The sequence below is a fragment of the Falco cherrug genome, chromosome 5 (assembly GCF_023634085.1).
Source record: "Falco cherrug isolate bFalChe1 chromosome 5, bFalChe1.pri, whole genome shotgun sequence".
Classification (NCBI taxonomy): domain Eukaryota; kingdom Metazoa; phylum Chordata; class Aves; order Falconiformes; family Falconidae; genus Falco; species Falco cherrug.
Genome location: NC_073701.1, coordinates 62,203,402 through 62,218,104, shown reverse-complemented (window position 1 = coordinate 62,218,104; position 14,703 = coordinate 62,203,402). Strand labels below are relative to the sequence as shown.

The following is a 14,703-nucleotide window of genomic DNA, read 5'->3' as shown; positions in this document are numbered from 1 at the left end:
GGTGGGTGAGAAGGTGTAATAAATGTAGTTTTTGATAAACTCACCCCAAATGTTTCAAATGCTTTAACACAGGAGTTTTCCACTGAAGTAAATAGATTTGTGTGTAGTAAAGCTGGTGTAACACTACCAGTAACTTTCAAAATGGTTTGATAGAAGAAACATTGCTATATAGACCAAGAGGAAGACTTGTGCTGAACAGCTCATAAAGGAAAATGTATGGACAGTGTGCCTGTTTGAGAAGGAGGCAATGGTTGTCTTACACTACAGTTTAATACTACCTTTTGTGAATTTATGAATGCTGTAATAAAAGTAAGTTAGTAAATTAATAGGTGAAGAGCCAATAAAAAGGAGTTAGATTCCTTTAACAACAGGGGGATAGAGCATAGGGAGTGTAAAAGATAATAAATACTATTTCAAAGGCAGCAAGAGAATAGATTTGGGGAAACTGCAAGTTTGCATTAAAAGGAAAATCTTGATGTTTTAGTTTAATGCATTAGGTCCCTATTGTTTTAGATATCATTCATATAGGGAGAGGACTTCTGGGACAGAGGTGGTCCTGAAAAAACACATTAAATCAAGAGACAAAAAAGTATGGAAATTACAAGTGAAAGGAAGAGCCTTTTTTATTATTTTTGCTGCCTTCACAATACCTACAACTGGATTGCTAGTCCATGAAAGTGCTACAGTGAGATTTAATAAAGATGTCTGAGGGCAGACCAGAGGTACTCTTAGGCCAACACTGTGTCTGATGCAGAGGATGCTTAGCTAGGAGAGTGAGGACAGAGCAAGCAATAGCAATCCTTTCCCAAAACACTCTGAGCTTCCAGCAGTTGGAAATATGCAGCTTTTGACAGAAAAGCTCATGTCTTCTGTGTCAAATAGCACTCGATAGATGTTTCTTCTTTGAATTTGTCCCTGTCGCTTTTTGCTTCACTTTAAACTTTTGGCTTCAATGCTCCTCTTTGGCAATGAGTTGTGTAGCTGACCTGTCTGATATGCTTCTTGTAGATGATACTGAATTCTTGATTTGCTAATTTCGTCTTATTGCCCAGGTGCTACTAAGGATTCGGGGCGTGGAGCTATTACAGGTACTGGGCCAGCACATGTTTCATTTCTATCAAGTTGTCACTCTAATGGCAAAAGTCTCGGATAATTCTGTGATGCCAGTAGGTACTCTTGACTTTCCGGTTTCAGTGAATTCATTTGACCATACTGTTGAAACTGTGAGCAGTTGGATAATCCTCTTGTTGTGTTTAGCCACTCTTGTTCCGTGAGCACTGCTTTCAGTTTCAACACTTCATTACTAGAAAGACATTGACGAATTACAGTCAGTGGAGGAGGAAGTAGAATGATTGATGGGTGTCAGGGCTAAGGCAAAGTCGAAAGAATTACATTTATGTAGCTGAAGTAAAGGACAGCAAGTAAGTAGCATAATTTTATACATATTTGAAATTTTATAGAGGAAAATAGCAAGTTAGGTTGGGTCATTGCCATTTAAACACTTAAATGTTGTTTATTTTTCTTTGCAGTAATGTGCTTATAATGGGTTTGTTTCCATGTTTTCATGAAGTAGAACAATAGTTTTATCAGCAAAAGATATAAAAGCTACTTCTGTAAAACAATTAATAATTAAAGCAGGACTATAGTGGTAGGGAAATGGCTGTTTTGTCTAGTAGACCTCCTATGTACTTGTGTCTGATAATATAAATTTCTTTTTAGGGGGGAAAAAAAAAGGTAAGATTAGATGGGGTGATTGATTTTAGAAAGCAAGATTCTGGAGTTTGGTTTGCTGGAATTTTAGTCTCTGGAAAATACTTTTCTGCTCTAGTGCATTAAAAAAAGAATTGTGTTACTCCTTAGCTTTCATATGTACTTTCTTACTCTTGGGCACTGTGCCATATGCCGGCTGCTTGTTTTTCCTTTTGTAGAAGTGGTTGCATTTCAGTAATGTTGATGACTGTGCTGGTGGGGATCTTAATATAAAGTGCTATGTTTAAGAGAAAACAAACCCCACAAACAAAAAGTAACCCTTTTACCCTGCTCCTATATGTATATTTTCCCTGTCCTTCCCCCATCAAATGAGTTTACACTATTTATCTTAGGATGAGCTGTTTCCTTGCAACCTGATAACTTTATTTGTGTGTGTAGCTTAGAATCTTTCAAAGTAATCTTTCAAACTTCTCCCCCTTTCTGCATCATTTGGTCAGCAAATCCTTTTATCTCAACAAGGGGAGTGACCTCAGCTATTTCCAAAACATTGCAAAGGAATCATCTTCTTTAGTTCTCAGTCTTCTATAGCTCTTTGTTTGCTTTAAGCTTGTTCATTCTTACAAGACTGTTCAAAGGCGAACAAAATCGGTAGCAATTTCTTCCATCATCTTAATATCCATATCATTAATCAGCATTTGGTACTGTTCATAATCAGTGTTTTACAGCTACTAATTAATTCTCACATCCTGTGTACCTTTTCTCCTTTTCCTTTTTTTTAAGGGGAAGGAGGCAGTGACAGTTGGGAATAGCTGTCGTTGATCTGTGTGCTTTTCACATTTTTCTGTGCTAAAAACTCCCTCCTTCAGGACCGTCTGGGTGTTCTTTAAGTTCAGGGTCATCGTAGCTAGCTCATATTCACTGGTTTGTCTTGACACCAGTTCACACTGTGCTGTACACTGCCCTGTGGCGGTTTGGTAGCAGACAGTTCCCAGTTGTTGGATTTCTTAAGTGCAGCTTGGATGCAAGTTTTCCACGTGTCCCATTATTTGGATGTCCCACCCTCAAAGCTTTCATCTTGATTCTCCTTGCAAACAAAATATTGAAAAAATTTACAGAGGAGATACAGGCTTACTTCGTAAGACTTAGGATTCTAAATAAAAAATATAAATGCAGTTTAAAATCAGGCTTATTCAGTTGCTCATTACGTATTTCCAGTAATGGTGGTTCAAAGTACTCAATGTTCTTCTGCTTTCTGGATGCTATCCCCTTCCATGAAGATGATTAAGGGTGTGGAGCATCTGTCCTAGGAGGAAATGCTGAGAGCTGGGACTGCTCGGTCTAGGGAAGAGAAGGTTCAAGGTGGATCATAACAATGTATAAATACCTGAAGGGAGGGTGCAGAGGACTGAGCCAGGCTCTGTTCAGTGGTGCCCAGTGCTGGGGCCAAAAGCAATGAGAGAAAGGGAAACAGAGGTTCCCTCTGAACATCAGGAAACATTTGTTGTATTTTTTTTACTATGAGGGTGACAGAGTGCTGGCACAGGTTGCCCAGGGAGGCTGTGGCATCTCCATCCTTGGAGATATTCAGAAGCCGTCTCGACGTGGTCCTGGGCCACTCACTCAGTGGCCATGCTTGGCCAGGGGTGTTGGACCTGATGATCTCCGGAGCTCCCTTCCAACCTCAACCATTCTGTGAATCCGTGATTCTCTCCATCGTACATGGAAAATGTGGGAATTTTGCAGGCAAAACAGCCTTGACTTCTGGAGCTCTTGCTGAATTTATTGTTGGTTAACAAACTTCTGATCAGTGATTTGGGTTTTGAGGTGGGAAGACAAGAAAACATAATCAAAAAACACTTAAGGAAACATGTTTTCTTATTCTTTTTCAAGGTACAATTTCAGTCCAGCACCTTTACTGCCTTCTCTTTTCTCAAGTTATTTTTTCAATGGCTTATGCACAATCTGTTACAGTTCCTCTGATGTGACAATGGGTGGCACAGAAACTGGTGTCACCTGTAAGGTTTCTTTCTGCTACTTTTGCTTTTCATTGGTTTCCTGTGGAGCACTTTGGTTCTTCAGTTTTTCCTCTGCTACGCTTTTCCTTAGAGTGCCTGCTCTGACATGGGTCACCCACAAACTGCAGTCCCTTTGAGAGAGTGTTGCTGTTCCAGCGTGGGTCATCCCTATGCCACATTAGTCATAGCAGCCTGTCTACAAGACTGTCTCCAGCTGCTTGCAGTTGCTGGTCTCTATAAATATGTTGGAACAGGGGTGCCACATGCCACCCCAAACCAAAAGAACCCACTGGTGAATTTCTTGTCAAGTGTAAGTTGACATCCCTGAGGTAGATTTGTGGAGTTAGGAGGTTGGAGGGTCAGTTCTCTAATGCATCATCTGCTCTTAAATTTATCACATGTTCAATTCTTTGAATAGAAACCATCATTTGAGGGTGTTCTACCTTTTTACCCAATGTGAAGTCTGAACTACTGGAGTGTGAGTACCCTCCAGTTTCATAAAAAAACTTTGGATTAGATCTTTTTCTCAGGGAAGTCAGGTGCAAATCGAATAAGTGATGGCCTTGTTTAGACCTGGCTACACACATTTAAGCCATTTTTAAATAAACTTTCTTTCCTGTACCTTTTGAAAGCAAGTTCCTCGTAAAAGCAGTAGATCAATTCTCCTCCTTTTAAATGTCAGCATTGTCTTATTCATCTAGCAAGGCAGCTGAAACCTCCTAGGTTGCTGCTATCTATTTGCTGTTTTATTCAGAAGGTTCAGCTTTTCCCCTTTTGTCATACTGTGTTTGTGTATGGCTTGACTTTTTTTTTTCCTTCAAATTGTGACCTACCACATTGTTTTCTTTTAACCTTTCACAGTTGTTTGTTCGTGTTTTCATATCTGTTGTCTGAACTCAGAATAGGCTGGTATCTCAGCCGGAAAGCATTTGGTGTTCTAGCTTGAACAAACATTATTCTGTTTTATACCCTGAAGAAGCACCTAGTTGAGGGTTTTCATTTTATCTCTGCTCGTAGACTTCCAGGACTGTGAAGGTCTAGAACTAAAAATAAGTAAAATACTTCCCTCTCTTTTCACATCTATCTTACAATGCTTTCTGGAAAATTAAAATGCTGTTGAAAAACCTTTTAAGGGAGTATGTAGATTTAACTGAAAGCAGATTGGAAAACTTTGGCTAAAGTCAGGAAAGAAAAAAGAATTTTAACAAATCTTACTAGCATGTAGGTTCTAGTTTGTTATAAACCACAACATTAAAACCTTCTAAATCGGATGTTACAATAGGCAAATATTTAGCTACATTTTATTTTTAAGGCAATTAAGCTCTACTATAAACTGACTGTGACCATTAAACAATCTGCATAATGGTTCTGGTGCCACAGTTACTTTCTATAAACTTGCAATTTCTAGCCCACACAAAGCAGAGCTCTTTTTTCAGGCTTATTTCATTGATCCTTATTTTCTGAAGGGTTACTATTATTATTGTAGGTAATAATAAGTACAACAGTAAATTAGATATAGATAAGTAGATTTTAACATCAGAAATAACTAACAGATTATCGAAGCCAAGTTCTGTTGTAACCCAGGACAATATTTTAATTACTTGACTAACCCCAGTTATTTTGTATTTATTTAAGTGTGGCTTTCAATGGGAGAAACAGATTTTCAGAGTTAAAAAAAAAAAATAAAAGGTGGTGGTGGGGATTACCTGCCATTTATTTTGGTACTATTTGCTCATGGTAAATCAGCTTTTTAAAGAATAACAAGATGTTTGTCTGTTGATTTACCTTCCAGCTCTTTTCTTTTGCTGTAGCTCGTCTCTGGACCCCAACCCCTGCCAGAAGAAAAAAGTTGGGGAGCTCTCTTACCTATAATTATCTTTGTGCCCAGGTACTCAAACACAATGCCATTATCTACCCCCAACCTCTCATCTTCAGGGGGGGAAAAAAACCCCACCAGTTGTTAATTTCCATTTAACTAAGCCAGGTGGGTGTAAGAAACAGGCTTGAAGGACCCTCAGGTGCTTTTTCTGGACCCTTGAACCACTCATAGTTTTCTTCTGTACATCTAATTTTCAGGTTCTCTGAAAAAGGCTGCTATTCCATTATCAGTCTTAACCGGAGTCTCATAGTGATAACTCGTCCCCTCTAAATACAATTCTGTATCTGTTAGTCTTTTTGTTAGTATGAATAGCACACAGTAGGTATAATAGGAGTATTAAAAAACAGGTAACTACTTGGGAAATCTAGTCTAAGCTGAGGAGAGAAGAGAAAGGGGAGAAAAATCTAATTAAATGTGATACCATTGCATGTTTTATAGCATCTTTAATCTTCATCATCCAACATGCTTACCACAGTGAGGATAAAGAGCAAAAAGCAGGAGCAGTATATTACACAGAACTTGAGGCTGCAATTATGTGCAGGGTGGCAATGACAGGGAAAACAAGGTTTGGTTCCTTTGCTAACTTTTTGAGTAACTCAGCATTGTGCTGAATCACTCTGTGTCCCATTATTTGGATGTCCCACTCCTGTATTTGCAGGATCATAGCAGATCAAGCTAAGTGACTATGCACTTGTGAGACTGCATCTGTAGTACCATGTCCAGTTTTGGGGGCCCTTTCTTCTACAAGAAAGGTATATACATAAGAAAGATGGGGACAGACATTAGTAGGGCCTATAGCAATAGGACAAGGGGGAATGGTTTTAACCTGAAAGAGGGCAGAGTTAGATTAGATCTAAGGAAGAAATTCTTTATTGTGAGGGTGGTGAGGCACTGGCATAGGCTGCTCAGAGAAGTTGTAGATGCCCCATCCCTGGAAGTGTTCCAGGCCAGGTTGGACAGGGCTTGGAGCAGCCTGGTCTAGTGGAAGGTGTCCCTGCCCGTGACAGGGAGGTTGGAACTAGCTTATCTTCCAACCCAAACCATTCTGTGATTCTATGATTTTCTTGTGTGGGAAGGGAAACACACACAGGAGCAAGCCCAGTGGAGAGCCCCTGGGGTGGCCGGGAGTTCAAGGCCCACAGCATCTAAGAAGATACTGCAGTAACTGGGTTTGGTTCAGCCTGTAGAAAAGAATGGCGGTTTTTTTTTTGCTGTCTGTAACAATCTAAAAGAGTTAGAGGGCAAAATGGTGCCAGGATCCTCTCAGAAGTGCACAAATGAGAGGTAACTATCACTGGTTTGAGAGAACCATCTCACAATGTAGGAGAAACTGGCTGGACATAGGGAGAAAATTCTTCTCTGTGAGAGGAGTTAAACACGAGGAGCAAGAGACCTGAGAGACTGTAAATCTCTACATTTGCGGATTTCCAAACCTTCACTGGAGGTGCTGAGCAGCCTGATCTAATGTTAAAATTAGCTCTGCTTTGAGCAGGGAGTTGGATTGGAAACCTTCAGAGGTCCCTTCCAAGCTGGATCAGTATGGTATTCTAGCAATGCTATGCAAGCTGATTCCTGACCGTTGGTCTGTGCTTGCTGCCATTACATGTGAGTGTTTACTCAGTGACCACAGCATGCTTCTGAGCTACTACAGTTACTTTGCATCCTAGTGTACAGGGATTATGCAACTGTGCATTTGAGATCAGTCTTGTAGGTGTAGATAACCTTTAGTCTCACTCCTATCCTTAATGGCAGGTGCCATATAAGATGGCTCAAATGCCTTTTAATTGTAATGAACAACAAGCTCTGTAAAGCAGAGATGAATGTGACAGCAAGCAACAAGGAGGGTTTATATCATTCTAAATGCAGAGTTGCTTAATTTCCCAGCACTGCTTCTTTTGAAGTGAGTGTTCAAAACACTGGTAAGCTGAGAAAAATCTAAACCTTTCTATAATGTACTCAAAATAGTAGAACTGGCGTGGAGATGTAGCTTTTAATTTTTTTCTGTTCGTAATTGTTCAAAGTAATAAAATCCTAATAAGTGATGTAAGTAATCAGAAGTAAAGGGTTTCTGGCGCTCTGAGGATTCCAGATAACTTTGTAGTAAATTAGTGGAAAAAAAAATAGGTAAAATTTAAATACAAATTACCTATTTTTTTAAGTTTAATATTCAAGAGGGAAGGGGACAGTTGCCTCTTAAAATGTGTAAAGCTTTTTATGTTCAGGAATGGTACTAATAGTATGAAATGTTCAGCCCCCAACACTTGGGTTTCTTTCTAGAACGCACCTTTTTCTTGATTTGTTCTTTATACTGTCAGCAGAAGAGCAGCATCCACAACAAAAAATAGAAATCAGAAAATAAGGTGTTTTCTCCTAAATAAAGGTTCTTTATCTGGAGGGGATCACTACTAACCTGAAGAACAGCAAGACTTCTCTGCAGAGCAGTGTTTGTGTTGTACTCTGATCTGTTACCACTTTGTGCAGCCTGTCTCCCACTCATCTACCTCCTCTTGCATATCAGGGTTTGAAATGAGTAAAGGTTAAGAACAACTAGTTGAAATGGTATACCCAAGTTGAGTGATGAGTTGATGACACAACAGTAAATAAGTCTTTGTGATCTTTCAAATTGAAAATATTTTTATCATATGTTTGGGTCTCTTGCATAATGCAAGTGATAGTGTGTTGCTAGCTGAATGCGGGCGCAAAATTGTGGTCTTGATTTCAACTTTGCCAATGATAGACGTAGTCCCTGTTATGAATTTAAAAAGGATTACTTCTTTCTAGTCTTGCTGTCAGTGCTCACCTTGTTTTTCTTGACTGTGCATGGCATTGGCTGTTCCCTCAGCTGACCCACCACGGTGATTTTCCAAGTCCCTTTCTAACCTTACTGTTTTTCAGGATAGGTGACCGTGTTGTTAACATGGCCCATATGGTTATTTGGACTTTAAAGCCAATTTAAACTACTTCTGCTTTTGTTTCCCGGTAGTCAGCAGAGCAGTTGTCGTTATTACTGCTCTTCCTGTTCACTTTCTACTTCCCTTTCTTTTCCTTCCATCTCTGTAACACTTGATCTCCCTGCTTGTGAAGAACAAAGCCTTTGTGATGACAGTGTGGTTATTTGCTGAAAGTGAGTTTTAAGAACTGTTTTTCCCCAGGACATAAGGGTGAAACACAAAGTTGTCAAGGTTTTTTTCATAACAATGCTGTTGGATCTATCTGTGGTGTGGTTTTAATTTTGTGTGTTCTTGTAGACACCTTTGCTTAGTTTTAGTTGTTTATACTACTGTTCTGTGGTAGCCTATCCAGCACACAAATTAGACAGATGTTTTAATCTCATATTTTGTATTCTGAAATATAATCTGGAGTGCTGCTTTATAGCTTGATTGTTGCCAGGACTTAAATCATCCTTCTGTAAGTAAAACCACAAAAAGGGAAAAATGGTTGGTTTCTTTTAACATAATGTTAATCATTATTGCCACCTAAATCAATTGGAGAGCTTACCTTGACTTCTGTGAATTTGTGCTGAGCCTCTAGGTACCAGACCCAAAGTGTTCTGAACATTACAGCTTTTCTCTGGCACTTTGTCTTAATGATTGGTGGTAATGGGAAATGAAATATTGGAAAACAGTGGTTACGTGAGGCTTTACTGGAGTAGGGCTGCCTTAAGTTAAAAGGCTCTGAGTGTGTGTAACATTGAAGCTTTGACTGTGTTGTTTACCTGTGGAGTTCAGTCACTGGGAAAGTGGCATTTGTCAAGGACATATCTTCCAGCTTGGCAGACTGCAAATGTGAAGTGTCAGGAAGGCCATAAAAAACCCCCCAAAACATACTTGAGAAACCCCACAAAAAACCCCCTTCAAATCAACCAGCAGTTTTTTCTATAGGAAGGAAGTTCGGTGCATAACAGTGGGGGTTTTTTGGTGGTGTTGCAGTTTGTTGTTTGGGGCTTTTTTTGAAGTACAGTAAGTGTTTTCACTGTTAGATTTGTTTCTTAAAAGATGTGCTTCAAAGCTGTGTGTTGGTCTTCATGATTACTTTTGAGAATAACTGTTTAGGAACTGGGAAGTTAAAAATAGAGCTGAATGATCTGAGTGGAAAGCTTTAAATTTTTGTTGATTGTGGTTTAGGTAATACTTCTCATGGACATCTTGGATCCTTTTTAATGTCATTTTACTGCTTACTTTCAGTTCTTCCATTGCTGTTTTCATCAGTTTCTCAGTTTGACAGATGTTGTTCTTGATTTTGTTCTTGCTTTGGTGAACTTGCTGAACTTTCAGGGCAGTGATGAACACCTGCAACTCCCCTGAAGTGTTTGGGGGATGGTTTAAAGCACCTTTGGAGTTAGGAAATTGGGGATACCTCTCTGCCTGCCGAAGGAAGAAGATAAAAATTAGCACTCTACGCTTCTGCCAAAGGTTTCCAAGCTGTGTCTGCGTGCCTGCTGAGCCTTCTCTATTTGTGTGAACTTTGTCAGCTTTTTTGGGGAGAAGAAAATTCGGGTTTTTTCTTCATCTGTGGTGTGGGTGTGTCATGTGTTATGGCTAAACTTCCGTAACTGTTCACAAGTAGATAAGGGGAAGAAAGAGGATCGATAGTGCTTTGTGTTAAGTGATTGGAACCCCATAAATGCGGTTGAGATTGCAACATTGGTGGTCATAGGGAGGACCCTGTTCGGTCTTCTGATTAATACTGTGACACAAATTCTTTCTCAAGACCAAGTTCTATCCTAAAGACTGTCAGCAAGTGCGTGCTCTCATCGCCCATGCAGAGAAGAGAATTTCGTAGTTGGGGACTTCCTGGCAAAATCTTTCAGGAGGAAGGAAAAAAGTGCAGCTTCCTCTTAGAAACAACTCTTGATTTAAAAAGCCTGACTGCCCCAAAGCTATTTTCAGGGTCATTCTTGACTTGGAGGCCAGCAAAGTAATACATTGTTGATAGATGTTGTTTCAGTATAGTTAATATTTACTGGCAATAAGGGACCAGACCTTAGGTTGGCTAGCTGCTTACTGTATCTCCTCACTTTTAATTTTTAATGTTTAGCTGACAGGTATGCTATAAACTTGAAGTGCAGGCAAATGTCTTATTTCACTAATAGTATCTCTGGTTATCAGGGAATTATTTTTAAAATTTTACATCTCTGTATGCAAAACATGTTATATTTAGTTTCTTACAACGTCAGCACTGAGATTTTCGAAAATTGCAGAGGGATGCTTTTTTTTTTTAGTAGCTGTAGAAGTGCTCTGTTAAATAGATAAAACAAGTAAAGTGGGAGAGATGCAACTTGATAGTGTTCCTTTTATGCACCAGTTTGTCATTGCTGATAGCTTTGGTCCAGGTGTGCTGGTTTTGACTGAGGTAGAGTTAATTTTCTTCATGGTAGCTGGTAAGGGGCTGTGTTTTGCATTTGTGCTGGAAACAGTGGTGTTAATACAGGATGTTTTTGTTATTGCTGAGCAGTGCTGACAGTGTTAAGGCCTTTTCTGCTGCTCACCCCACCCCGTCAGCCAGCCGGGAGCACAAGAAGTTTGGAGGGGACACAGCCAGGACAGCTGACACTGACCCAAGGGATATCCGCTACTGTGTTGCCTTCATGCTCAGCATATAAAGCTGGGGGAAGAAGGAAGGCGGGGGAATGTTGGGAGTGATGGCATTTGTCTTCCCGAGTAACCGTTATGTGTGATGGAGCCCGGCTTCCCTGGGGATGGCCGAACACCGACCTGCCCATGGGAAGTGCTGAGTGAATTCTTTGCTTTGCTTGTGTGTGTGGCTTGCGCTTTACCTGTTAAGTTGTCTTTATCTCAGCCCACGAGTTTTCTCACTTTTCTGATTATCTCCCCAGTCCCACCATGGGGGAGTGAGTGCGTGAGTGGCTGTGTGGGGCTGAGTTGCCAGCTGGGGTTAAACTGCAACACCACACTTGTTTTTAGGATGTAAATGGAAATGAGATTCCGCAGCCCTGCCCACTGGATGTCAGCTGGTCACCATTGAAGTGCATCTGTAGAGAAATGTTACCCGGGGCCTGTTTATGTTACTGCATGTCTAGATCTCTGTCTGTTACTTGTTGCTTGTATAAAATTATTTTCCTTCAGTCTCAATAATTGGGCATTAAAAACCCCCACACAATTTATACTTCAAAAGTACCTTTGAACTAGCAATAGCTTTCATGAATCTGATGGCTATGTTTATTTAAATTGTATAGTTATGTGACATAGCAGCTATGTAGGCTAGAAGATGAGACCTCCTAAGCTTTTTCTGCTGTGTCATGACATCTCTTTAGGGAAATAAAACTTAAGCCATTTTCTCCCTGTTTACAGAGAAGAATGTTTTATTAGTGTTTCTGTAATGAGAAGAATAAAGACAATCAAACATCACTGTCAGTATATTTTTCTAACACTGTTCGACTTGGTAATCCTCTTATTCTGTGATAAAAATATATATTTGATTTAATGAGCTGTGTTTTAACCAGCTTGTTTTACACATACGCTCAAAACATTTGAAGACTGCTCATTAAATCTGAGTTGTTTGGAAAGTGGACCTTTTTTATATATTGATTTTTCTTCTAGGAATAGAAATAAAACCCCCCTACTTAAACATTTTCTACTTTAAAGATGTTTATGGATAGAATCATCATGGTATTCAGACACTCCCCTAATCCAAGAGAAAAGTCCTGAGAGGTTAATGAGTTGACCTTTTAAAGTTGTCATGTGTTCTTCTCCCAGGTGTCAGCAGTGGACTCCTTGGAGGGTGCCCTTCTTCAGGTAGAGGGATTGAGTGATCTGAGACTGGAGCTCCACAGTAAGAAGATGAACATGCACTTAGTCCTGATAGATGAATTACACCGTCATCTTTACATCAAATCAACTAATCGAGTAGGACAACGCAACAAGGAGAAAGGGAGAATAAGGTGGGTTTGGTGTGATGCTGACTGGGGGCAGCAGGTCTTGGGGGGAAGAGGACAACATTCTCCCTTTCGTAAGTAGAAACTTATGTTTCTAGTGGATATGAAAGTAGAAACTTTCTAAGTAGATACTTAAGTAGAATGCTATCGACTTAACACCTCAACCTTTCATTTTTGGCAAGCAAATTTTTAATGGCTGTGGAGAGTAGACAAATCCAAACATGTTGATGCATCTTCAAGCCTATGAACAAGTCTGTTGTTGTTCTTAGTGATTCTGTTGTTTTTTTGCTGCTTCCCACAGAATTATGATGAGGTTAAATCCTTTTGGCATTCTTTTCCTTCTCTGATGCATATAGCTTTTCTACAAATGTCATGATTATGAGGCTTAGGTCAGGCAGAGGGAAGAACATAGGGGAAAAATCACTTATCTTTTCTAGCAAACATCCAAGGTTTAAAAGACTCCCAGCTAACCATAAGGTTACCAGCCAGAGGCTGCAATATTGAAGTGCCTGAGCAATGTCTTGGCTGTGTTGTGTTTCCAAGGTGTTTTAAAGATGTTGAAACTTTTTATTTAGTTGGTACCTCTGATCAGTGGAAATTCAGCTTGAGTATTAGGTGCCTGGCTATTTTTTCTAATTTTGTGAATTCAGAGTTTGAGGGCAATGAGGTTGTTGGGAGGAAAAGAAGATAGATAGTGGCTGAAGAGAGACACACAGTATTGGAGGATAGCTTTGTAGAATAGGAGAGGTAACAAACAGGGGCTGGGAGCAAAAGGGGAGCCAGTGTATGATAGATAAAGATGCAGAGAAAAGATAAATTAGCATTTTAAGGAATAAAAAATTCTTGCCAAAAATAAAGGAGAGACAGTAAGTTATGTTAAATTAATTTCTGAAATAAAGGATTGATTGAAATTGAAATTTCTAGGAAGAAGGGTTGCTAGCAAGTCATCGGTCTCTTCCTTACTCATCTTGTTAATTAAAAACAGACACAAAGCTCTGGTGTACCTAGACTATGCGACTTCTAATTAACTGCAGTTTTGTACAGCTGCTCCAGTGACCCTTATCTTTTTCTTATTTTCTGTAATTTTTTTTTTCACATTGCCTATTACACATCATTGGTATTTGACAACATGAACTCTTGCATCAAGGACGGTCTTGTTGCTTTGTTTTAGTGTGCTGCCCTAGACTGGCTGTTGACCAGGATGCAATAATGTTTATTTCTTGTATTGGTTTTAAGTGTGTTCTATGTAACATTACCAAGCTAGAATGCTTACAGCTAATCCCTGTAATTATGGTATTGTAAGTGTGTATATATATAGTTAGTATATAGGGAGTTCTTATGCAGGAGAGTGAGCTTAGCCCTTGTCTTTGCAGGTTTCTATAAGCATTTTGACCTGTAAGGCAACATACTGAAGTCCATTAGAGAACCCCTCTCCACTTCTTTCGCTTAAAAATGATTTCTTGCTTGAGTTCCCCTGCCACATCCAGCTTCATGCCTTTCATTATGCAACTGGGGTGGCATTGCTGCACTTTGGGCAAATAATAGTATGTGAATTTATTACAAAAAAGGACCAAGTAGAAAGTCTTTTCTTTTGGAATAAGAAAGTTTATTTGGAGAGTGATGCACCTAGGTGTGCACAGAACAGAAATTTGAAGGGGAGGAAAAAGGGTGGAGGTTTCTGTTGGGAAGAGGCTGGAAGGTTTAAGTAGCTGGCAGAAGCCATGGAAATGGGAGCATCTCTTCTCAATATATAATTTTCCAGGAAGATCTTAACAATTCCATCTTAATTTATCATTATGCTAGCAGCAATTAATTGTGCTGGAGGTGAACATGTCTGTTGGGAAATAATCATGGGCTATGGCAAGCTCCAATGTGCCTGTGTCCTGATCATGTTGCTGTGGCCAATCAGACAAGTCTAGAATTCTATTAAATTCAGAGAGGCCTTGGGATACCAGATATTGTCTTTAATATGACACTGTTCTCTCATCATTGGCTTTTTCCTATTTTTGCTCAAATGTGTATACATAGACACCCAGTCATATTCATCTGTGGACTTGTGCCTTAAGTTAGGTTTTTTAAACCTCTTATACATAACACACAGTTCTGATATATCTATTACTTAGGCTTACGGATTTAAGAAATAAATGGATTATTTGTTGTGAACTAAGAATGTAAATAATAAACTGTTTGCTTTATTTCCCCTC

General features: G+C 39.5%; 1 protein-coding gene across 3 annotated transcripts in view; it reads left to right on the top strand.

The window, feature by feature from the left end:
• EXOC4 (exocyst complex component 4) overlaps positions 1-14,703 on the top strand; it is a 408,335-nt gene that overhangs the window by 32,615 nt on the left and 361,017 nt on the right. For all 3 annotated transcript variants that reach the window (XM_027808507.2, XM_055710705.1, XM_055710704.1), the window contains exon 4: positions 12,321-12,505. In XM_027808507.2, the coding sequence (XP_027664308.2) occupies positions 12,321-12,505 (185 nt within the window). The remainder of the gene's footprint in view (positions 1-12,320; positions 12,506-14,703) is intronic.